This window comes from Diabrotica undecimpunctata, chromosome 7 (assembly GCF_040954645.1).
Source record: "Diabrotica undecimpunctata isolate CICGRU chromosome 7, icDiaUnde3, whole genome shotgun sequence".
Taxonomy (NCBI): Eukaryota; Metazoa; Arthropoda; class Insecta; order Coleoptera; family Chrysomelidae; genus Diabrotica; species Diabrotica undecimpunctata.
The window spans coordinates 43590984-43616311 of NC_092809.1; the positions used below are offsets into that span (position 1 = coordinate 43590984).

The 25328-nt window shown below is 32.0% G+C and overlaps 2 protein-coding genes and 1 long non-coding RNA gene across 3 annotated transcripts; 1 reads left to right on the forward strand and 2 right to left on the reverse strand.

Moving 5' to 3' along the window:
• Positions 1 to 865: 865 nt before the first annotated feature.
• Positions 866 to 2046, reverse strand: LOC140446320 (uncharacterized). The gene has a single exon (XM_072538861.1). It carries the CDS (start codon positions 1961 to 1963, stop codon positions 935 to 937), a length of 1029 nt encoding a protein of 342 aa, XP_072394962.1. The 5' UTR covers positions 1964 to 2046; the 3' UTR covers positions 866 to 934.
• A 226-nt stretch (positions 2047 to 2272) lies between these two features.
• LOC140445276 (ran GTPase-activating protein 1-like) lies at positions 2273 to 16946 on the forward strand. The gene is made up of 8 exons (XM_072537201.1): positions 2273 to 2565; positions 2620 to 2807; positions 2956 to 3270; positions 3391 to 3820; positions 6677 to 6951; positions 11919 to 12122; positions 16633 to 16757; positions 16819 to 16946. Exons 1-8 carry the CDS (start codon positions 2454 to 2456, stop codon positions 16880 to 16882), a joined length of 1713 nt encoding a protein of 570 aa, XP_072393302.1. The 5' UTR covers positions 2273 to 2453; the 3' UTR covers positions 16883 to 16946.
• Positions 16947 to 18422: 1476 nt separating this feature from the next.
• LOC140445277 (uncharacterized) lies at positions 18423 to 21723 on the reverse strand. The gene is made up of 3 exons (XR_011951379.1): positions 21370 to 21723; positions 20996 to 21269; positions 18423 to 20936 (listed from the first exon to the last, which is right to left on the reverse strand). It is a non-coding gene; the product is annotated as an uncharacterized lncRNA (long non-coding RNA).
• Between the last annotated feature and the right edge of the window lie 3605 nt (positions 21724 to 25328).

A 25328-nucleotide genomic window follows, 5' to 3' on the forward strand; every position in this document is an offset into this window, starting at 1 on the left:
ATGAGCTTGACCATTAGAGTTATACAGTTTCTTAGTAGCTGTAGACTTTATCTATAAAACATTATATTCAACATGTTTCACTATTTTTACAAGCTTGTAACAGTCATATTTTCTCTACCAGTTCTCCATTTCCATGGAATTTCCACTGAACAAAACAATTTAACAACACAGTATTTTGTTTTAAAGTTCCTTAAATTGCACATTAAACGCTAGTAAACGCAACAAACACGACAAGCGACGAAATAAAAAGACGCATAGCAATAGCAAACAGAACTGTTCACGGCCTCCGGAGACATTTAAAAAATAAAAATATAAAACGTGCACTAAAGCTTAATATATACAGGACCTTAATAAGACCAGTTTTGATATATGGGGCTGAAACGTGGATCTTATCTCAAAATGATGACTTCTTGGTATTTTTGAGAGAAAAATTCTTAGAAAGATTTTTGAGGCCGTAAATGAAAATGGGCTATGGCGTCGAAGATACAACTTTGAACTGTATCAGTTATACACCGATCCAGATATTGTGAAATTCGTTAAAGTGCAGAGACTTAGATGGGCTGGACACATTGCAAGGATGTCAGATCACGAATACACGAAGGCATTAACATTTTCACAACCAGAGGGCACAAGAAGCAGAGGACGACCACGAATGAGATGGATTGATGATGTGGAAGAAGACCTACAGATTCTAGGGGTTAGAAGATGGAGGGAAGTTGCCAGGAATCGACAGGAGTGGCGACTTCTTTGTGAGCAGGCCAAGATCCACAACGGATTGTCGAGCCACTTATGATGATGATGATGAAATTGCACATTAGCAATAAATCGATAAGTGTGAAATAAATAAGAAAAAAGTTTATTAGGTATTTTAAATATACACATATAAAACTTTATTATAATAAAAATTATTGTAAATACATTATATATTATCAAATTATACAAATATTTTCATAGTACTTTCAATATCATTCCTACAAATTGGACATGTAGTATTGTACAACTGTAATTGAGCATTGCACTCCATACACATGCATACATGCTTACATGGCAGCACCAGAATACATTTATTACGCTCTTGGCATATTACACAATACCTTTCATCAACTGTATTATCATTTTTATTTGGCATATTTGGTATAGCTTCTGGAACAAAACTTCTTCTAATCTGAGGTCTTCTGTTCAAAGGTAACCTAAGATAATTTCTTTCATTTCTAATAGTTTGTCTTTGGACAACAGGTGGTACAAATGGTCTTCTAAATCTACTAAGTAAATTTAAATATACACGTCTGGAATACAGATATATTGCTACATTAAACTGTGTGATTACATATATTAGACATCCCGCAACAATCAAACCTACTGCAGATTCCACAGGAACATCAGTCACAAAAACATAAATATTCCTTAAGCAATCATTTAAACCTATAACAGTGGTTACTATTGTGTCGTAAATATTTTGTAGAACACTTTTTATGGCACTAGCAAATAAATTGAGTAAACTGATTATTGAAAATGGAATTAGTGTGATTACAAACCATACTCCGGCTCCAAACAACACTATAAAATGCTTAATTAATTGAAATAGAGCAATAATTAGCGTATAAAAACTAAATGTAGAGTCGATTAATAATTCATATATCCTACATATCACAGAAATTACTTTATAAAGAATGTTAGTCACGCTGAGAATTACTGATGAAAAACCAAAGCTTATTGTTTCCCATATTTGTCCTAAAATATCTACAGTCACTTGAATTCCTTGAAAAATGTCTTGCAGAAACACCGTAAACGATTCAAATATAATAACAAACAGAACACTGATATTCTTCAGTACGATATTTAAATTACTTAATAGGCAGTTCAAAATGAACACTAAAAATTGACCCGTTTTAAAACTGAAGTACAGTCCATAATTGATTATTGTTTTAATAAGATTAATGGTCCCAATAACTTCTTCCAACATTTTCTTTTTCTCACAGCATATTTGGGTACTTATCGGTTTGAAAAATTCGTTATTTTCCGATATGAAAGAATGAGGTTAAGGCCGGTCATCAGTCTTCCTCTCTTTCATTTCACATTATGGAAAACAATTGGTCAATTTATATTATGGTTAGATCCGTAAAAATTCATTTTATAAATATATCAAAATATGCGAAAATATTATAAATGTAGGTATATTCAAATAAGAATAAAATCATTAGTGGCTCCAGATCCATATATGAAAAGTCTAAATACTATCATAATAAGCCGAATTGTCAGAAGAATTGTCAAATAGGCTTAACCTAAAGTTGTGGCGATTTTAACGACTATTGACATAAGGCATTGTTTCCCTTGAAACATAAAAATTACATCATTTTCAAAAAGTTAACGATCGTTTTGGTCGCAACCACATTAAGTTTAAAAAAACCAAGTATTGTCAACTTTAATTTATTGATATTATAAAAATATACACAATGTCTGATTTTAATGTTGATTCAATAGCCGCTATTTTGGAAAATGCCCGTGTTAGTGATAGTGGTGTTAGTTTTGCTGGAAAATCTCTAAAATTAAACACGGAAGAAGATGGTAAGTAAAAAATGTGATTGTGATAACAAATCGACTAACGTATATTATTTTTAGCTAAACAAGTTACCAAAGAAATTGATGGTTGCTCCAACCTCCAATTTCTTAATATGGAAGGCAATACACTTGGAGTAGATGCTTCCAAGGAAATTGCCAAATCTTTAGAAAAGCACCCTGAGTTTAAACGGGCCTTATGGAAGGATATGTTTACAGGCAGAATGAAAACTGAAATTCCAAAAGCACTGGTAAAGAATAATTGTAACAACTAATTAAGTATAAATACACCTGTTAAGAATTTTTATTTATAATTAACATTTTGGACTGAATAATGTAGTACAATTGAATGAATATATTGAATAATTTATATCTTCTTTTCTGTTTTTGAATTTTTAGCAATATTTAGGAGATGGTTTGGTAACAGCAGGAGCTCGTCTTACAGAACTTGACCTCAGTGACAATGCTTTTGGACCAATTGGAGTGGAAGGTTTAGCATCACTAATTAGAAGTTCTTCCTGCTTTGCTCTTGAAGAATTGCGTCTCAACAATAATGGATTAGGAATAACAGGTGGAAAGTTATTGGCTTCTGCTCTGACTGATTGTTATCAATATAGTAAAAAAAATGGAAAGCCTTTGGTCCTTAAAGTTTTTATTGCTGGTAGAAATCGTCTTGAAAATGATGGGGCTAAGGCACTTGCTGCAGTATTCAAGGTAATAATTATGTAGTAAATTTTTCCCATAGTTTTTCGTGCATGTTATTCTTGGTTGTGCATTGTTTCAGTACTATTTCTTATTATATTTTAAGGTAAAATATTTCAAACATTTTTGCAGCTAATAGGAACTTTAGAAGAAATAGCTATGCCTCAAAATGGAATCTACCATCAAGGTATATCAGCACTTTCTGATGCCTTCGCAGTAAACACAAATCTTCAAATTCTCAACTTAAATGACAACACCATTGGTCCAAAAGGTGCAGAAGCAATTGCAGCAGCTCTAGCCAACAACCAAAAACTAAGAGAGCTCAACTTCGGTGATTGCTTATTAAAAACAAAAGGTGCTATGCTGTTGAGTGATGCACTAAAGGATTCTCATATTAATTTGGAAGAGGTAAATTTGGGATTTAATGAAATAAAGAAACAAGGAGGGTTGGAAATTGTAGATGCAATGGCTAATAAAAGTAAATTAAAGACTCTGATTATTGATGGTAATCAATTTGGTACGAAAGGAAAAGAACTGATTGAAAATAAATTGAAAGAAATTGGTAAGTAAAATACAGATATACAGCTTTTTATTTATCTTTTTCTTTTTTGTCCTCACTTTTTTCTATGTATGTTTCTCTTTCCCTCATTGGATTATTTTATTTATTTTCCTTCTCTCCTTCTCCAACACATCCCATCTATATCACTTCTTCTCTTTCTTTCTTTCTAGATTAGGACCTATACTCTTAGATATATTTGCTGTTCTTGCTCATATCCCTGATAAAGTAATTACTATTTAAATGGGAATAAGCCACAATTAAAGGTTAAAGTAAGTTTATTGACATTTCAATTTCCACTTCAGAATCATTCTCAAAATACAAACATTAGTAAATTAAACAAATTTTGTTTTTTTGTTACTTGGTGAAAAATTCGTCTAATAATTTAATTTTATCTGACTCATTTAAATTGATAATTCAGACATACATTATACATTTTAAAGTAGACAACTTTAAAATGATATTACCAATATTGTTGAGTTGTGAAAAAATCACAGCATGTAATTCGTCCTTAAAAAGACAACCACATGCTATAATGACAGTAAAATTCTCCTGTTAGTGATTCCATAGTAAATTATGAGGGAAAAACCAGGAAACAACCTCATAATACTATCCCAACATGGTAAGTATTTGGTCGTACATTTAGTTTACTTTCAATAAACACCTAATTCTGATTTTATATGTTTGTTATTTAAAAAACATAAATGATGTATCCTCGACTGACTTACTAATACTGGTATTTTCCTTTTAATAACTTCTTCTTTTAATATGGGTAGTCAGATCCTACTACATTCTGCCGAGGAATTAGCAACACAATTGGTCTCATTTAGCATAATTAGAGCTTCTTCGATTTTTCTCTTTTTACCATCCGTTTCTTTTAGGACTGTACTTGAATCTGATTTCATGAGGCCATATTGAGAATGATAAAGAAGAGACATTAACATTTACCATGGAAAAGGAATATAATAACACACTATCTTTCCTGGATGTTTTAATCTCTAAGAATGATACTGCATATGAGACTAAGGTGTATAGAAAACCAACACACACCAACAGATATTTAAATTTCAAATCAAATCATATTATTATTAAAAAGGGAATCATTAAATCCTTATATGATAGAGACAAGATTGCTTGTTCTAACGAAAATTCGTTCTTGGAGGAAAAACATTTGTTAACATCTGTTTTATTAAAAAATAAGTATCCTTTATCGTTTATAAATAAGGAATTTTCAACAATCAACCGAATAGAACAGAACAACTACAGAGCATAGCTTTAGAACAAGATCTACAACATACACAAGGAATAATATGAGGAAAATAACAATACCATACATAAAAGGATTATCAGAAAAACTTAAAAGGATAGGAAATAAATTCAACATTTCAACAACATTCAAAACAACAAACACATTGAGATTTATTTTGTCTAAAACCAAACCTAACAATGAACAAGAAAGGACAAAGAATTGTATTTATAAAATACCTTGTGAATGCGATCAGTTTTATTTAGGTGAAACATCAAGGCCATTAAATGTTAGAATAAGTGAACATCAATCGTATATTAAAAATAGAGAATTTGATAGATCTCAAATATGTAAACACATATGGGAAAATAAACATAGGGTTCAATGGAACGATTCAAGTATAGGCCTAAACGAAGCGGATGGTAAAAAGAGAAAAATTAAAGAAGCGGCTCTAATTATGCTAAATGAGACCAATTGTGTCACAAATTCCTCAGCAGAATGTAGTAGGATCTGGTTACCCTTATTAAAAGAGGAAGTTATTAAAAGGAAAATACCAGTATTAGTAAGTCAGTAACATATCGAGGATACATCATTTATGTTTTTTAAATAACAGACATATGAAATTAGAATTTGGTGTTTATTGAAAGTAAACTAAATGTACGACCAAATACTTACCATGTCGGGATAGTATTATGATGTTTTTTCCTGGTTTTTCCCTCATGATTTACTATGGAATCACTAACAGGAGAGTTTTACTGTCATCATGGCGTGTGGTTGTCTTTTTAAAGACGAATTACATGCTATGATCTTTTCTGACGGATATTCTCAAGTTAAAGTTGATTTCATGTAATCAAATGAACTTTACAAGTAAAGTCATCCCAGGAACGCAACTCAACAATATTGGCAATATCATTTTAAAGTTGTCTACTTTAAAATGTATAATGTATGTCTGAATTGTCAATATAAATGAGTCAGATAAAATTAAATTATTAGAAGAATTTTTCACCAAGTAACAAAAAAACAAAATTTGTTTAACTAATGCTTGTATTTGGAGAACAAGATCCGAAGTGGAAATTGAAATGTCAATAAACTTACTTTAACCTTTAATTGCGGTTTATTCCCATTTAAATAGTAATTACTTTAAAATGCCACAAGAAAATAGCTTCAGAATAATACATATCCCTGATGTTCTGTCTATTTCATTTTCTATCTTACTTGCCCTTTTTCGCTTCACATGGTCTTTGACACCTCCAGCTCAGTTCATTTAATTTTCTATTTTGCCTTTCCTTTCTCCCTTCATACTTTAACTTATCTCCAACCTTTCCAGTTCAGTTCTTAATTTGCTTTTCTGTTATCTCCTTTTTTCTATTTTTTTCTATTTTTTCTTTCCATCTCTCCTTTCCATTTTCATATATTTTCTTTTTTATCTTTCTCTACCTTTATCTCAATTTACATTGTTTTCTTTTTCTTCTGTTCTATTTCTTTCCTTCTTCCAACCCCCCTTTTATCATTCTATTTGCTAGTGATATTTTTCTATATTTATATATCCTTTTCCTAGTTTCGTATAATCCAAAAGAAATACTTACATTTCTGATTAATCTGTGTTTGTGATACAGGAAAATTCAATGTCCTTGGCAGTTTAGAAGACAATGAATCAGAGGATGAAAGTGAAGATGAAGATGTAGATGAAGAGGATGAGGAGGAGGAAGAATGTAGTGAAGAAGGTGAAACTGAAAATGATGAAAAATCAGATATAAATGAAGATGTCATAGCTGTTCCTTCTCCTTTAAAACAAAACTTCACTATTAGAGAGTTTATTGAAACACCAAGTGCTAGTAATTTTCTTTCTTTAGGATCCAACCGGATAGATACTATTGTTACGGAGGCAAAGGTAATATTGCTATAATAATTCGTGTTTGTATTTGTATTAATATTATATTTGCTAAAAGTCAGCCAATAGCTATGCAGCAAAGTCCATCTCCAACAATTAAAATACTTTGAACACGTTACGAAAGCAGACACAGAAAACATGGAAAGACTTATTATCCAAAGAAAGGTAGAAGGCTGAAGATCACGAGCAAGATCTCCAACAAGATAGATCGATCAAATTACAAGATTATGCAAAATAACCTATGCATGAGTTAAAAGAAATGACCAAAGACAGAGATACAAGACATCACAATGACCACTACTCCCTCTGGTTGTCAGGATTGAAGAGAGACAGAATTTGTATTTTGTATAAGTTATCATTTTTTGAACAAAAGAAAAAGTATGGGCCTAAAGTATATACTTCATACCTTTTCTTTTGGACATTTTCTTTTGTCTGGTAAAGATGTGAGTAGTATTCTCCAATAATTGATTGACTTTTTGGCAAGTAGTGAAGTTTAATTGAAGGGCTTGGTGCAACAACTGTCCACATGCACATTGCATAGTTTTGAGAAAAATGAAAAAAACTCGTCATTTAGTTATAGTTGAAATAATGTGATTTTTATTATTTTGCATTAGTACTATAACCAAAAACTCATCTTTTCTAGCAATATGTATGTATATGTTCACTTTGGTTTTTTTTTAAAGTTGAAGTTAAATGTTGCACATAGATGGTTATTGACACCAAAATAAGAAATATTGTGTGAAAAAATAGTAGAAATACGGTGTTTTTGCAAAAAATCTTTTTTATTGGGTATAACAGAACTAACCTAAGAACAAAGTATGTAATACAATAATATATTCTATTATACTATCACTGTAATAACACAGAAAATCAAAAATAAAATAAAATGGGACAGTGTAAAACACTCCCATCAGAATCATCATTTTTTTCACAAGTGGGATCTGCTCATTTAATTGTATCATAACATGTTTGGCAACAAGGGGAACATATTTGTTCACTAAAGACATAATGCTATCATATTTTGCTAATTTCAGTAGTATCTTTTCCTTATAAGGCAGAAGAGCTCCGGTTAGGTCAATAATTGTTCCTGATCTGTTATTTAAAGCATATGTCATTGCAGAGGGAGGATTATGTGGTTCAGTTACTGAAATATATACTTATTTATATATTTGAACCTGTATATGTATTGTGAAATTAATAAACTGGAAAGTAAAATATCCACAGGGGAAGCAGAATCATATATAAATAATATATATTTCGATAAAGTAAAAGGGCGTTTTTTAACCACAGAGGATTTAAAAAAAAAGGCTTGGGATATGTCTTGAAATCAAACACTGTGTTACATGTTTCACAGCTAACTTTTTACCACAGCTTTCAACTAACAAATACCATTCTTCGGATAAATACACAATTTCTTTGTTATCCTTCTTTTTTTCAATTTGTGCAAAATCTTAGTCACATGGTAAGAAGCTGTGACCTGGCTCGGCTAAATGATATGCTATGTTTGAAAATCTTCTGTTCTTGACTAAAGTTGAAAGGAAATGGATTATAACAGCATTTGTTCAGTCCCCCGCAGTTGTCAGTAAATATATGAAGTATATGAAGAACAGTAACATATACTACTTTTGTGTGAAATGGCACAAAATGATACAGTTTCTATGGAGCCTTTCTTCGCAACTGTTTATTATTGAAACAAGTAAAAAAGCTGGTTGTAAACCCAGATCTGGCTAGCTTAAAATATTTCCCCCATAGGCAAAACAGGAAATAGCAAATTTTGCTGGTAAACGAAACAAATACTCTCTACAGTTTCGTCAATTCGCGCCATTTGTTTTTTCTTTCAAATCTTTGTAGAACGCTTGGACTTTCCGAAGATGAACTTCTTTTTGAATGTTCAGCTGGTGCTTAAGTTCGTTCATAGAACCAACATCAAGTTGTATTTTCAACAGATCACAAGTTTTCAACAAATTAAAATGTTCTGTGAAATAACTATAATAGTAATCATACATAACTGTAGGTGTTATCCTTTTTAACAGACAATAATATTTTATTGGGATAATATTTTTTAAAATAAAGTTCGTATATTTTTTGGACATTTCAGTGATTCACGGACTAGAAAACTTATGGTTCGTCAATCTATTTCACAATATTTTTCATCTGTGTGTGTGTGGTCGATTATGGTGTTTACCACGGGCATCATTTCGAGCTACACACCAGAAGCTCTTGACTGTGCAATTTTCAATACTCGTGATTTGTGAACCGCATGTAAGTTATAAAATTATGAGTGGCACATTTCTCCAGATTTTGTACCCATTTTAACACTTTAGCAATAAGAATACTTCGTCGTTTCACGAACGCTAGTTTTTTCTCCTTCTAGAGACATTTCTTACATCTATGAACGACCCTAAGTAATTATCTTGAATGTTGTTATCTCCCATTGCATAAAATGCTGTAAATATTACATCTTTCTCCATTTCCATAGGTTTTTCAAAGCACTGGCTATGACACTCACATCTAGTCAAAGTAGTTTATATATATATATATATATATATATATATATATATATATATATATATATATATATATATATATATATATATATATATATATATATTTGGGTAGCATATGCAGCAACAGGTTTTATAATGCAATTTGCAATTTAGTGATATTGACGATTTATGTAATTTTAGTAAGTTTTAATTGTTATTTTTATTATTTTTTTTTATTGTAAGCTTTGTCCATAAAATTGTTCAATTTTCAGTGACAATAAAGCATATTTCTATTCTATTCTATTCTAGACCCACTTGTTACTTTGCTTTAATGGTTTTACCCCTACTACTTTTCCATAATTTCTTTGCAAATTTCTACTATTTTTTCCAAGCTTGTGAGTACGCTTGCGTTTCTTAGTCTTTTCTTCTAAGCTCGTTTCTGCACTTTCATCTACAATAAAACATAATATATAAATGTGGTGCATAGATAGAAAACTAAACTAAATCACTTACCTTTATCAGTTGTGCTGCTTGAGTTATCGTTTGATTCGATAGCAGTTACGTGCTTTAGAATACATCCCCAATTTAAACCTGAACCACTATCTTTGCTCATATCTCTATCTGCAATCACGTTTTTATATGAGTATTATTTTATAATTATTTTTAAAACTTATAAAAATATGTTCTTTGTTATTGTCGTTTAAATCATGTAACAGAACCGACATTATTTAATGATTTATTATACTTAATACTTTTTGCTTCTTTTGTTGCCACTTACTTTTTCCATTACATAATGTGGGTCATCATCACTATTATCGGAGTCATGGTATAGATCACTTTCACTGGAAAACTCAGAAAAACTAGCCATTTTCGTGGAGCGATATACACACTGCACTTTACAAACGGGGAAAATGTGAGGTTATACCTTCCTCTGCCTTGAGAGCAAAAACCGGTCATGTGCATCACGTGGCCGGTTATTGCTCTCAATTAGATCGATCCTAAGGACATTAACATTTTTGGTGCAATAACTGTCCACGTTGGTTTGTCACCTCGGGGAAACAAATAAGGGTCTATACACCTTCTGTTGTCTCCGGGTGTTCTGTAGAGGGCTTCGAATATACAGTCAAGAGCTCCTCTACTTAAGTCCATTTCCGGGTTATGGACTTGGAAAATATTTATCTTCTGATGGCTTGTCTTGAAAAAGACAAGATATTTCTTACATGACAAAGATACGCCAAGTCGAAATAAAGCATCAGATTGTAGTGGAATAATATCTCAGCCACAGAGTATAATTGGAACAGCAGGAAGCAGCGCCCCAAGAGCACTAAGCTCTCGGAGAGCCCGTAAGGGACTGGCTGACCTGTAAATCGCCAATATTTATATGTGCTGTTCGAGCGATAAATAGGGATTCCCAGGTCAAGAGCCAATGGGAAAATTCGAGGCGGGGCGATGCGCATCGAAATGCGCCCTAATAGGCCTCATCAGAACGGCTTTCGCAGTCGCTCTGAACGTGAAAATAAATCTTTCATAATAACATCTTCATCAACGTCTGTTTTGCCTTGCAGTTCTTAGAAGGCACAGATTAAAGCGAAATTCTGAATTTGGTTTCGAAAATTAGTTTACGGATTTTATAAAAAAAATACTTGAAAAAGTTAAGTAAAATTACAAATTCCATATTGTTATGTTCATGAATGAATGATAATGCAGCATTTAAAATGGATTTTATTTCCTATAAATTTATAAATAGAACAGACTACGGGACTATTGACTCGACAATTCGAATGTATATAATTTTACAGTTTTGCAGCGTAAGGGTTTCGTCGTTCTGGGAAACTGAAACTAGCGTTTGAACGATCCTTTGCGGTTCGCGGTTCAGCATTAATTTGGCCGAGCAACGTGTCGCAATCACACACTTCGTTTCGTAAACACTAGACAGCGTCATTCATAGGAATGATTCATAGGGTCATTCGAACGATAGGGTCACATACTATGATGTGATTGTATCAATCACGGGTCTTTGAAAAGATCAGATCTTTGTGAACGGATCGTTCGTCACCTTCTCATCACTAACTTATATCTCAATCGCATGCACTCTTGATCATACCAACATATTTGTGTATTTTTTTGAAAATTTGTTTGTAAATCTTCAAGTTAGTCACACAATCGATGTATGACCAGTTTTATAGTCTGTGAACCATTTTTGTTGCTGATAACTAAGGTTATCCATTTATGCTGTTGATAACTTAGTTATCACCAGCATGGTGAATGTGTATAGGCCTTCTTATACACATTCACCAGATTTAAATAAATTTATGATAATAACATACGATCCAGAATGAAGATTTTGTGATGGAATGGACTTCAAGTTTTATTAATAAAAAAACACACTCATTGTGATTGGCTATGAAACAACTTTTTAATGACTCCTAGTCCCTAATATACAGTATTGTTTATAATTTCAATATGATCTACATTTTCTAGAAAAACGAGGATATATCTATTGATGAATATATAAGGATAATGATGAAAGTATCTGCATTAAGTGACAATACAAAATCAGAAGTAGCAGACAGTTCAACAGAATGTTCTGAAAGATTGTATAAAGAGTTATTCAGCTGGGCGGAAAAATCTGACAAACTGTCTATTGTCAACAATTCAATTCTAGTCAGCCTTGGATTGATTAAGGTAAATATTCATACATACTTGGGATCATGGGTCTCTATCTATTTTTCATCACTTAAAGCAAAAGAAAATTCTGAAAATACAATTACTATTTTAATGGGAATAAGCCACAATTGAAGTTTAAAATAAGTTTATTGACGTTTCAATTTCCATTTCGTAAATCGTTCTCAAAATACAAACATTAATAAATTAAACAAATTTTGTTTTTTGTTACTTGGTCAAAAATTCTTCTAATAATTTAATTTATAGTGGCAATTAAAGTAGACAACTTTAAAATGATATTGCCAATATTGCTGAGCTTAATCAACTTAAACTTGTGAATATCCGTCAGAAAAATCATAGCACGTCTTTAAAATGACAACCACATGCCATGATGACAGTAAAATTCTCCTGTTAGTGATTCCATAGTAAATAATGAGGAAAAAAACAAGTAAAAAACCTCATAAAACTATCCCGACATGATAAGTATTTGGTCTTAAATTTAGTTTACTCTTAAAAACATAAATTATGTATGCTCGATATGTTACTGACTTACTAATCGTGCTATTTTCCTTTTATTAACTTCTTCTATTAAAAAGGTTAAGCAGAAGAAGAGGTAAATGATGGACCAAGAATATTACAGCAGGAAGTTTATTCCGCAATAACACAGTTAAAGGATGGCAAAGCGCAGGCCCTGATAATATACAAGCAGAACTACTCAAACTAATGGACAACGAATCAATAGCAATAATCGCAAAGATATTCAACAACATATACAACTCTGGAGAAATACCAACAGAATGTCTAAAATCTGAGTTTATTGCACTTCCAAAAAAACCAGGAGCCAAAAAATACGAAGATTACCGTACTATAAGCCTCATGAGTCATCTCCTAAAATTGTTTCTAAAGATAATTCATAAGAGAATCTACAAGCTGTGTGAAAGTCAAATTTCCCCCAACCAGTTCGGGTTCACAAATGCTGTTGGTACTAGAGAGGCTTTGTTCTCAGTACAAGTCTTATTCCAGAGATGCAGAGACGTCAACTGCGACGTATACGCATGTCTGGTTGATTACGAGAAAGCGTTTGGTCGAGTACAGCACGCCAAGATGATCCAAATACTAAAAGAAACAGGAATTAACAACCAAGATCTGAAAATAATTAGAAGTCTCTACTGGAATCAGACAGCAAATCTCAGAGTTAAAGGTGAACACACTGACTATGTGGAAATCATGCGTGGAGTGAGGCAAGGCTGAATTTTGTCTCCTCTAATCTTCAATCTTTCCCACTCTTCATTGAAAAGCCCTGGACCTGACATGCTTTCTATAGAAATCCTAAAAATTCTAGATTAGAAGCACATTGATGTTTTAGTGACACTCTTGAACCAAATTTATAGTTCAGGCGTATTACCCAAAGAGTGGTTAAAGTCGATTTTTATTTGTCTCCCCAAAAAGAAAAACGCCAGAGAATGCAGCGATTACCGCACCATTAGCTTGAAAGTCTCATGTGCTAAAGTTACTACTAAAAGTCATCCGTAACCGAATATATCACAAACTGGACATAGCCGTTAATGATACACAATTTGGTTTTCGCAAAGGCCTAGGAACGCGTGAAGCTCTTTTTTCACTTAATATACTGATACAAAGATGCCTGGAAGTCAATCAAGATATATACGTATGTTTTATTGACTATAATAAAGCATTCGATAAAGTACGACATAAACAATGAATGAATGTCCTGAAATCAAAGAAGATTGACTACAACGACCTCAGGATCATATCAAATTTATACTATAAACAGCGAGCAGAAGTACGTGTTAACGAACAGCTGTCAGAAGAAATTGAAATAAGATGTGGAGTGAGACAGGGATGCGTATTGTCGCCAATTCTTTTTAATGCATACTCCGAAGAGATCCTGAAAAACGCTCTTGAGGGTGAAACAGCTGGAATAAAGGTAAATGGAGTTCCCATTAACAACATTAGATATGTGGACTACACTGTGATCTTAGCAGAAAATATTGAAGATCTTCAGAGACTGGTGACCAGAATAGCGGAGTATGGAAAAGAGTATGGTCTAACAATGAATGTCAAGAAGACGAAATTTATGAAAATATCGAAAACTCAAAGAAATAACGAGAATCTTCTAATAAACGGAACCAACGTCGAACAAGTGGACAAATATGCATATCTGGGAACAATGATTAACTCCACAAATGATTACATTCAGGAGATCAAAATCAAAATCGAAAAGGCTAGAGCAAATTTCAACAAAATGAGAAGAGTGCTATGTACAAGGGATTTAAAATTTGAACTAAGAGTTAGGTTGGCGAGGTGCTATGTTTATTCGACTTTATTTTATGGAATGGAATCTTGGACCTAGAATGCGACATCAATGAAAAAACTGGAATCATTCGAGCTGTGGGTGTATAGAAGAATTCTAAAAATATCGTGGACAGAACACGTCACAAACAAAGAGGTTATGAGAAGGATGAATAAAGAAATAGAAATTTTAAATATAATTAAAACAAGAAAATTGGAATATCTCGGACATATTACACGTGGAGAGAAATACACCTTACTCAAACTGATTATGCAGGGAAAGATCCAAGGAAAGATAAGCATAGGGAGGCGTAGAATGTCATGACTGCGCAACCTGAGAGAGTGGTACGGATGTACATCAAATGAAATTTTCAGAGCAGCCGTCTCAAAAGTCCGAATAGCTATGATGATTGCCGACCTTCGCCGCAGAGATGACACTTGAAGAAGAAGAATCTTCAATCTGTACTCTGAAAGAATATTTAGTGAAGCTTTGCACGAAACTGAAAAAGGTATTCTACTAAATGGTTACCGGCTAAACAACATATGACACCATAGTATTTGTGGACAACTTAGAAGACCTACAAGTTCTTATAAACAAAATCATGTGTTACAGTCAACAATATGGACTCAATATAAACGTTAAGAAGACAAAGCTATGATAATTAGCAAGAAAAGAATAACAGAAGGTCAACTCTACGTCAACCAGTCCCCTGTAGAAAAAGTGACGCACTACAACTACCTCGGCACCATAATAAATGAAGAATGGACCAACAACCAGGAGATTAGAGCACGCATCGGAAAAGCTAGATCCACCTTCAATCGGATGGGGGCCTTCTTCAAGAGTTACAACCTCTCTCTTGATACAAAAGTAGGAATGCTGCGATGCTACGTCTTCTCTGTCCTTTTTTATGGTGTTGAATCGTGGACCTTGAACGAAGATATGTGCTGAAAACTCGAAGCATTTGAGATGTGGCTATATCGGAAGATTCTTAAGATCCCGTGGACTGACCGAGTCACAAATGAGGAGGTCCTTAGGAGAATGAATTAGAACCGAGAAGTACTGACCACCATCAAATCTCGAAAGTTACAGTTCTTCGAACATATGCGAAATGAATCCAGATATGCTCTCCTTCAAGTCATCCTGCAAGGAAAAATATTTGGAAAACGAGGTCCACGAAGAAGAAGAACATCTTGGTTAAAGAACCTCAGAATCTGGTTCAATACAACATCTGTGCAGCTTTTCCGCGCTGCTGCAGATAAGATAAAGATTGCCATGATGATCGCCAACATTCGTAACGGATAGGCACATCAAGAAGAAGAAGAAGAAGCAGATCCTATAGACTTAAATATAATCAAGACAAAATTGGAGTGTGATGATACATTGGCAACTAGAACAAGACTAAATAAATATCAGTTATAATGGAGTTATTGACATTATGTACTTATAATACCTATTTTCAACTAAATAATGAATTCTATAAACAAAATTTTGGTCTAGCAATGGGCTCTAGTTTATCTACATTATTAGCCTATATATTTATGGAAGATTTTGGAACAAATATTATTTCTAAACAAAATTTAGGACCCACAGTATGGTGGAGATATGTAAATTATGTATTCTCAATATGGCCTCATATATCAGAGTTGTTGGACACATTCCTGAATGATACAAACGATAAAGAAGAGACAATAACATTTACCATAAAAAACCCACACACTAACAGATATCTAAATTAAAAATCAAATCACAATATCAATATTAAAAAGGGGATCATTAACTCCTTATACGATAGAGCCAAAATTACTTGTTCTAAATCGAATAAATCGAATAAACTATCTTACAATAAAGTCGTCCCAGGAACGCAACTCAGCAATACTGGCAATATCCTTTTAAAGTAGTCTACTTTAAAATGTATAAGGTATATCTGAATTGTTAATATAAATGAGTCAGATAAAATTAAATTATTAGAAGAATTTTTCACCAAGTAACAAAAAACAAAATTTCTTTAATCTATTAATGTTTGTATTTTGAGAACTATTTCGGAAGTGGAAATTAAAACGTCAATAAACTTATTTTAAACTTCAATTGTGGCTTATTCCCATTAAAATAGTAACTACTTTAAGATGCCACAAGAAAATAGCTCCAGAACAATATCTGAAAATATAAGATAAGCTGAAGATTCAATTAATTCAAAATTGTTTTATTTTATTTTTTCAGAGCGAAGACAAACATTTCAAACCGACTTGGAATATAGAAGGTTGTTTGAAGGTTCTCAAACACATTTCGAATAAGAATTTTATGCCTGAAAGTACAAAAAATACTCTGAGTGTGTTCATGAAGAGGCAAGTAAACACAAACGGTGCCGATACGATTCCTATTTAATCCATGAAACCTTTATTTTAGGGATATCGACTGTGGTACTGAACCTTTAACAACCAAAAAAGAGCTTCTTGCGAGTTTATCCTAATTATTTATTTTAATACATTTGTATATAATGAAAAATATAGTTTTTATTTTCCTAATGTCCAAAAATTTTTGGTTTTATTTGATTTTTAAAAAGTGGTACAACAAAGACATACCACAGTATAGATAACAACCAGTATTCTCACTCTACCGCGGTACCTTTGATCTTTTTAGACAAAATTCGGTGACCTTGACGCCATATTTTCTGGACGAAAACCGTGGACTGGCCCTGCACATATGGACGCGACAGAGCCGACTTTGATTTATTTAACAAAATTGATTTTAATTTCAACCAATTTCAAAACTCTTCTTGCTACTCTTTCATTCTTCGAGAAATTAAAAAAAAAAAAACCTAAAATTGTTTTGCGTTGTATTTATGATTTTGTTTTCTAAAGTTTCACAACTATTTGTTACAGAACTGTCTTAAACACTATCAAAAAAAATCAAATGGAGAGTTATGCAACAGTTTTTAATAAATATGCTAGTTTTAAAGCTGTATGGTTATAAAGTAGAATAAAATGCAAAGTTTCATTTCAAAATTCAAATACAGAGTTTGAAATCAGTTAATATATTTTAATTATATCTCACTAAAAACACAAGAGGATGTGAACAAAACTCCTAAATATGTATATTGATTAGTGATTGATCTTACCTGTTCATTGTAATAGACTATTTTGACTTGTTATTTCGATATAAACGATTAAATAATGTGTTATTGATGTTTCCAAATAATCATTTTATTATTTTTTCTTTTAGTTTTGTTTTCATATTTTTGAGTAGGGAAATTTCTGTTATTGAATTTTAATAAATAGTACAAACGTACACGGTTAAATAAAGTTGTACAATATTTGAGTGGACTTTGTTTAAAAGGTGACTAAAAGTTATGGTACTAAGTCGAGAAACATGTTTTAATAATATTCGGCTTTACAGCTAATATGTCAAAATTCTTTTGAAAGAGAATGTCAAGTATACCTACTTATAAAGTCAGCAGAATCACCAGTAGGGATTTTTAGATTACCAAATGTGTCACCGGTTCTATTTTTATATACATTAACATCTTGATATACAGTTTTAGCCGACAAATTAGTTACACTTTTTGAGTAGCTGTCTGGTATATTATTTTTAAATAATATATTAGGGCTGGGTAAACAAAATTTGCTACACAAAACATTTTTGTAAAACTTTTGGCCCCTTGAAGTACATTAAGAGACATCCTGTTTAAACTGATTACTGAATCTTCTACCTCTTGCCTTTTTTCTAGACTGTAAAATTTGAACATTTATGAAATTAGCTAAATTTAACGAAGGACAAAATTTAGATGTAAGTGCCATGTAGTCTTCAATTGTCACATTATCGACACATTTCTTTTCTGTAGAATGTACAGAATGTTTTCTGAATTTTTTATTTAAATAATGGTTTTCCTTCCATAATTTTATAACTGTACTTCATAGCACAATTTTTCTTTGAGTTTTTTCTTACAATCCTTGTTGATGTACATTAGACGTACGTACGAATCGTACAAAGTGCTAAAAGTAGCGTCATCCTGTTAATGGTAAGAATGTATTTGTGGAAATAAAAAATAAATTTTTAAATGAACTTCATTTATTATTACATGTTGCATTAGATATTACATTTATTTGTTTATTTAATAATAACAAAGGTGACAGACCCACTGTCAAAATTAGACAAAAATACATTGTAGATAAATACAATTACAGATAAAAATCAAATATACATGTATAAAACAAGTACACATTAAGTTTACAAAGTATCATTTTGTAGTTTAAAATTTCAGAAGTTAAACAAATTATATCTCATGAGCACTGGTTTGCATGTATGAGAAGTCAGATCATACCTATATTTGAACCATAATTAGTTCTGCGATGAGATATATGGAAATGTAAATTCTGAAGAAGTGAACGGGAAGGAATATGAAAAGAAATTAGCTAAAGCAATTTAGGAGTATGGATTATTCTATAATTAATTGCTTTTGTTCAAATGTGATTTTGAATGATATTTTACATTTTTGTTTACTTGATCTTGATTAATGTCAATATAATTAATTATTAATTAATTAGAAGAAACACTCTAATACATTTTTATGGAATATGATCAGATATTTTAGTTATATCTCACTAAAAACATAAGATAATGTGAAGAAAACCCCTAAATGGGTATATTAATTATTGATTGATATTATCTGTTCATTGTAATAAAAAAGAGTATTTTGACTTATTATATTGTTATAAACAAGTAAATAATGTTTTATTGATGTTTCCAAATAATCAATTTATTATTTTTTCTTTTGGTTATATTTTCATGTTTTTCAGTCTTGAAATTTCTCTTCATGAATTGTAATGAATATTATAAACATACACAGCTAAATAAAGTTATACAATATTTTATTTTAATAATATTCGGCTTTGCAATTAATATGCCAAAGGAATATGAAAAGAAATTAGCTAAAGGAATTTAGGAGTATGGATTATTCTATAAACAATTGCTTTTGTTCAAATGTGATTTTGAATGATATTTTACATTGTTGTTTACTTGATCTTGATTAATGTCAATATAATTAATTAGAAGTAATACTCAATACATTTTTATGGAATATGATCAGATATTTTAGTTACATCTCACTAAAAACATAAGATAATGTGAAGAAAACCCCTAAATAGGTATATTAATTATTAATCGATATTATCTGATCACTGTAATAAAAAAAGAGTATTTTGACTTTTTATATTGTTATAAATAAGTAAATAATGTTTTATTGATGTTTCCAAATAATCAATTTATTATTTTTTCTTTTGGTTATATTTTCATGTTTTTCAGTCTTGAAATTTCTCTTCATGAATTGTAATGAATATTATAAACATACACAGCTAAATAAAGTTATACAATATTTTATTTTAATAATATTCGGCTTTGCAATTAATATGCCAAAGGAATATGAAAAGAAATTAGCTAAAGGAATTTAGGAGTATGGATTATTCTATAAACAATTGCTTTTGTTCAAATGTGATTTTGAATGATATTTTACATTGTTGTTTACTTGATCTTGATTAATGTCAATATAATTAATTAGAAGTAATACTCAATACATTTTTATGGAATATGATCAGATATTTTAGTTACATCTCACTAAAAACATAAGATAATGTGAAGAAAACCCCTAAATAGGTATATTAATTATTAATCGATATTATCTGATCACTGTAATAAAAAAAGAGTATTTTGACTTTTTATATTGTTATAAATAAGTAAATAATGCTTTATTGATGTTTCCAAATAATCAATTTATTATTTTTTCTTTTGGTTATATTTTCATGTTTTTCAGTTTCAAATTTCTCTTCATGAATTTTAATGAATAGTACAAACGTACACAGCTAAATAAAGTTCTACAATATTTTAGTGGAAATTGTTCACAAGGGTGGCTAAAATTTATTGTACTAAATAGAGAAACATATGTTTTAATAATATTCGGCTGTACAGCTAATATGTCAAAATTCTTGTGAAAGAGACAGTCAAGTATACTAATAAAGTTAATAAAATCACCAGTAGGCATTTTTAGATTACCATATGTCTCGCCAGTTCTATTTTCATATCCGTTAAATATAAATATACAATAGTATCTCACAAATTGGTTACACTTTTTGAGTATATGCCACATATTTCACAACTATGGAATTCTTAAACATTTTTTTATTAAATATCCACACAAATAGGTTATAAAATTTCAATTTTTCAATTGTCAATATACTTCTTTTCTGTAGACTGTAACTTCTGAAGTTTATTTTTTAAATAATGGTTTTTCTTCCTTAATTGTATAACTGTACTTCATAATACATTTTTTCGGGGAGTATTTATTGATAATTGTTGTGACACTTGAGTTGAACTTGGTGTTACTGGAAGTGTAGTTACATGTTCAGGTTCTCCATGGAATATGTTGTTTTTACCAGGAGTAATAGTAATATCCTGAAGTACAGTTATAGTGGATGGTTTATGTTTAATACTAACATTTTTCTCTATATCCATAGCTGAACTTTTCACTACTTCTAAAAGAAAAAGAGAAAGCTTACATATGTGTTACATCTTAATTATTTATTTTATTTACCTTCATTAATAGGACATCTTGGAAGACATGTTTTGGACTACTGCAGAATAAGTATGATCAAAAGTTGATGAGCCCTCTGTTAAAGGAAAGTTCGTGAGAACTGCAGAAGGTTGTAATCGATTTCTCATATCATTCAGAAACATCTTATCAATAAGCGTCTATATTCTTTGATCTTATTGTCGAAATGAGTACCATAAAGACGATGACTTCTATGTAAACGTTCTGCCTTATTCAATAAATCTTCTCGTCCACATGCCATTAACCAAATTTTTGCCTAAATACAAACATTTTTTTAATACACGATGAAACGTTAATAAATAATATAACATCTTAACATCTGTAATACACAATTTTAATCCTAATTTAACACTCACCTATTAACATCTTTTGGAAAGAAAACAATACTTTTCCTAGAATTATTACAACACTTTGTAGCTGCACAAGTGTGGCAAGGCTTTTTGTTTTTATTTTTGTACATATCGACGTACTTATACAACGTAATTGCGAAATAAAAAATGTATAAAGTTTATTTGTATCTATAAATACACAAAAAGTAAACAAATACAATGGCCTCTATATTATTTATCTATGACAAATGACAATGGCCAATGACCAATGAGAGGCGTCAAAATTTTTCGGAGTCCAGAGAAAATGGCGTCGCTGTCTGCGCGTGTTATATGCGCGAACTTTCGCGCCAAAGCGGAGTGGGAATACTGGTTGTTGTCTATACTGTGGACATACATAACACCTGAAAATTAAAAAAAGGCAAGTTATGAAAATTGGCACAATAAGAAAAAAAAGACTGAAGAGTCAAGCAAAAATGAGTGTATAAGGGAAAAATTAATTAAGAAGAGAATGAAAAAAGGGTTATTTTAAGCAAAAGCTCTATCAAAATGAATTGTATACAAGTAGTTTACATAACCTCAATTCTAGATGACATGTTTGGCAACAATGTCAAGAGTTCTACAAACCGGATAAATATTCTTTCATGGTTCGTGTTTTCACCAGCGGGTATAGCTATAGATCCATCATCCCTAGGTATTACGTTAGTAATGTCCTACGGTTAATTTTCGTAAGACACTCCTGGTGCGAAAAAAAAATACATAATTAAATTTCTATTACAAAAAAATTATTTTTGTATTAAAATACACAATAAAGTTTTATTTAATTCAGTTTGCTCCGGTGGTACAATTCGACTGACTATCTAATTAACCCAAATATTAATATTACGATACATTCCCAGACGAAAAAGTCATAAAATTTAATTGCCTTCACCAGCCCTCGGCTAGAGAGGCGATGCGCTGCTTAGGGAATTTTTTAAATAAACATTAAATAAGTACTCGACCTTGTCCCACCTTGAGAAATTTGACATAATTTCTCAAAAAATACATTGACCACCCGGCCACAACGCATATATCTTTCATTTAAGTCGGGTGCTCTGCTTTTTATCACTCCCGCACTCTTTTCACTTGGTTCTTCCTCAAACTGGAGTCGACCAACGTTCTCTTGGGGTAACCTCTCTGGAACCGTCCGACTTCCACAGGGTAGAGTATTACCTTGGACATTCTCGCCAGTAGTAACTGTATAGAAGACCTCCACCGGGTAAAGCCTTTGTAATGGTCTCAGAAGTGGCCCTTGTGCAGTCGCAAAACGAACCAACCTTACCTGGACATCCCTCCATATAATATAGGTGAGAAAATTCTGCTCTAGCAAATCACATTCCGGCAATTCGTAACTGACTTGTTCCTTTAAAAACATACTTGGGGTTAACGCGGTTACCTCAGTAGGATCGTCCGAAAGATACGTTAACGGACGAGAGTTGACTATACTCACAATGACACAATAATGTCAATAAGTCTTCATAATTAAGAGACGCTCTACCTAAAACTTTTCGCAAAAGTCCTTTCACAATACCTACTAATCGCTTTCAAAATCCACCCCACCATGCAGCTGTAGGGGGGTTGACACGCTACTTAATACGTTGTGTAGAACTATATTCCGCGATAGTATTCCGGTCCAATTGCTTAAGCGCATTCTCGAATCCCGTAAAATTTGTTCCATTGTTACTATAAACTATTCTCGGTCGTGCTCGCCTTGCAACAAAGCGACGAAAGGCTTAAATAAAGGCATTTGTTGACAACGAGATAACGAGTTCCAGATGAACTGCACGATAAACGGCACAAGTGAATAAGCAAACCCATGCTTTCTCATCCGATTTCAAGTAAAGAGGTCCCGCTAAGTCCACTCCGGAAATTTCAAAAGCTGTAGTATTCCGAACTCTATCAGCCGTCAACGAAGGCGTTTGTACTTCGAACGATTTCCCTTCTTATCTCTGGCACACACCACATTCTTTTAAAATAGACCGCACAATCCGACTACCCCCTTAAGTCCAATATTTTTAGTCCAAATAATAGCAAATTAAGCTCTAGGGCTGCAGGATGAAAAGTTGACGATGTTGTCGGTGTCACTGCGACACCGCAGTGTATCAGGTCAAATTATCCATTAGATAGTGGAGCCTGGTGACTGTAGAGAACCATTGTTTTTACAGTCTATCGGATGTGGAATGTAGCCTGGTGATGGATTAATTACCAGTCCATAGATTTATTGTACAAGACGAGACCTCAGATTCGGTAAAACACGTAGACCAAATGACCTTGTTGCTGTAGTGATGGTTAGCGGCCAAAAAGACGTGTTCTTTTCACAACTATTTAAAAATGATTAGTAGTTCCAAGTAGTAGTGATATCGATAAGAAAAATTAATACAGATCGGATACAAGGATATTAAAATATCAAAATAACGGATATCGAAAAGTTGACAAAAAAAAAACAGAAATTAAAACATAAAAGTTGAGCGTCAATTATTTTGGTAAAAACAAATTTCGATAAAAGCAAGATATTAATCATGTGATAATCTTTAGCTGTTGTACATGAGCCCTCGAAGGTTTCTAAGTTGGTACGACTAATTTTCGGCAGATGGCGCCACTGTTAATCCATTGAATTTTATATATTATCGTGACAGTTCATGCTGATTAGAATTGAAAGGAAAACAGAGAACGAATGATGACGTTTTGAATTGTGAGTGACATAAAAAATTTATGTAAATTGTGAAATTCATGTCCGGCTCACAGACAAGCTTCACAGTCCGGCTTTGAACAGACAATATTGTGCGCATTTTTATATTTGAGAGCATTTTCTAATATCCACAAGGAATCTACGTTCCTGTAGTTGGCTGTATACCATATATTAAATTTTTTTTATTAAAATCCTTTGTAAAAGGTATATATTTAAAAACCCAAACGGGCTATGTTAGACAAAACGTTTTCGGAATCCATATTCCATCATCAGTGTCTAGGAGTACATGAATGTAGCCACTAAATATATGGGTAAAAACCCGTTAAAAATAATTAGTTACATTTGGTTTACAGTATTTCTTATAAAATATTAAGATGTTAAAGTTACCGTTGGATTAGGTAACATGGCGACATATGACTCCACGTGAAGTTGCTAGTCCTGAGACGGTGTGTCTACGAGTTGCTTCCATGTCATATGGGACACATATACAATATCTTACAAGAAAGCATAGGAAGCGCTTGATCGTACACTGCGAGATTTAAGAGGAAACGCACGGATCTTCGGTGGCGCACTCATTGTATTGTCTGGGGATTTTCACTGGAAAATTCAAAGGTGAAGACGTACTGTTGCCACGTATCCTAATGATCCCAGCAGATATGCTATTCGAATTCAAACGTTTATAGTTCCCGATGCAACTCGCTTTCGCAATGACTATTATCAATAAAGCACGAAGAGAATCGTTGCAAGTATAATTAAATTTGGAGAATCCATGCTTCTCACATGGGCAGCTTTATTCACGCCCCGGAAAACCTTCTGATTTATTCTCTTACGCTTCAGAAAAAAAAAAAACAAAACAAAAAACACTGTATATCCCACAGCACTTTAATAAATTCGAAATATCGAACAAAATCAATAAAATGACTCAAAATAAATTGAATATTTGTGTAATATCTTTCCTTCAAATTTTATAGTTAGTGGCGTAGCAATGCGCAGAGGGTACAATTAGTAGTAAATATATTTAGCAATGTACAAAAACGAGAATAATCAATGCGAAATATGTGGAAAAGATAAAGCGACAAGTCAAATCAAAATTAAGCTAGGTACGTAAATAGCATAACATAAGGACGATTGATACTGCCAAAGACTTCAGACGTTCCAGACTTAATTCTGCTTTTAAAAAGACAAAATATTTGAAAAATGAATAGTGAAACTCAACGATAAATAAAATAAATGTGTTTATTACAATCTTATGATTGAGACT

Bases quoted from the DNA above. Each gene is read 5' to 3' on its own strand.
- LOC140446320 (XM_072538861.1), bottom strand. From the start codon at position 1,963: ATGTTGGAAGAAGTTATTGGGACCATTAATCTTATTAAAACAATAATC.
- LOC140445276 (XM_072537201.1), top strand. From the start codon at position 2,454: ATGTCTGATTTTAATGTTGATTCAATAGCCGCTATTTTGGAAAATGCC. The intron at 2,566-2,619 runs GTAAGTAAAAAA...TATTATTTTTAG, and splicing joins ATTAAACACGGAAGAAGATG to CTAAACAAGTTACCAAAGAA. The intron at 6,952-11,918 runs GTAATATTGCTA...TACATTTTCTAG, and splicing joins CTATTGTTACGGAGGCAAAG to AAAAACGAGGATATATCTAT.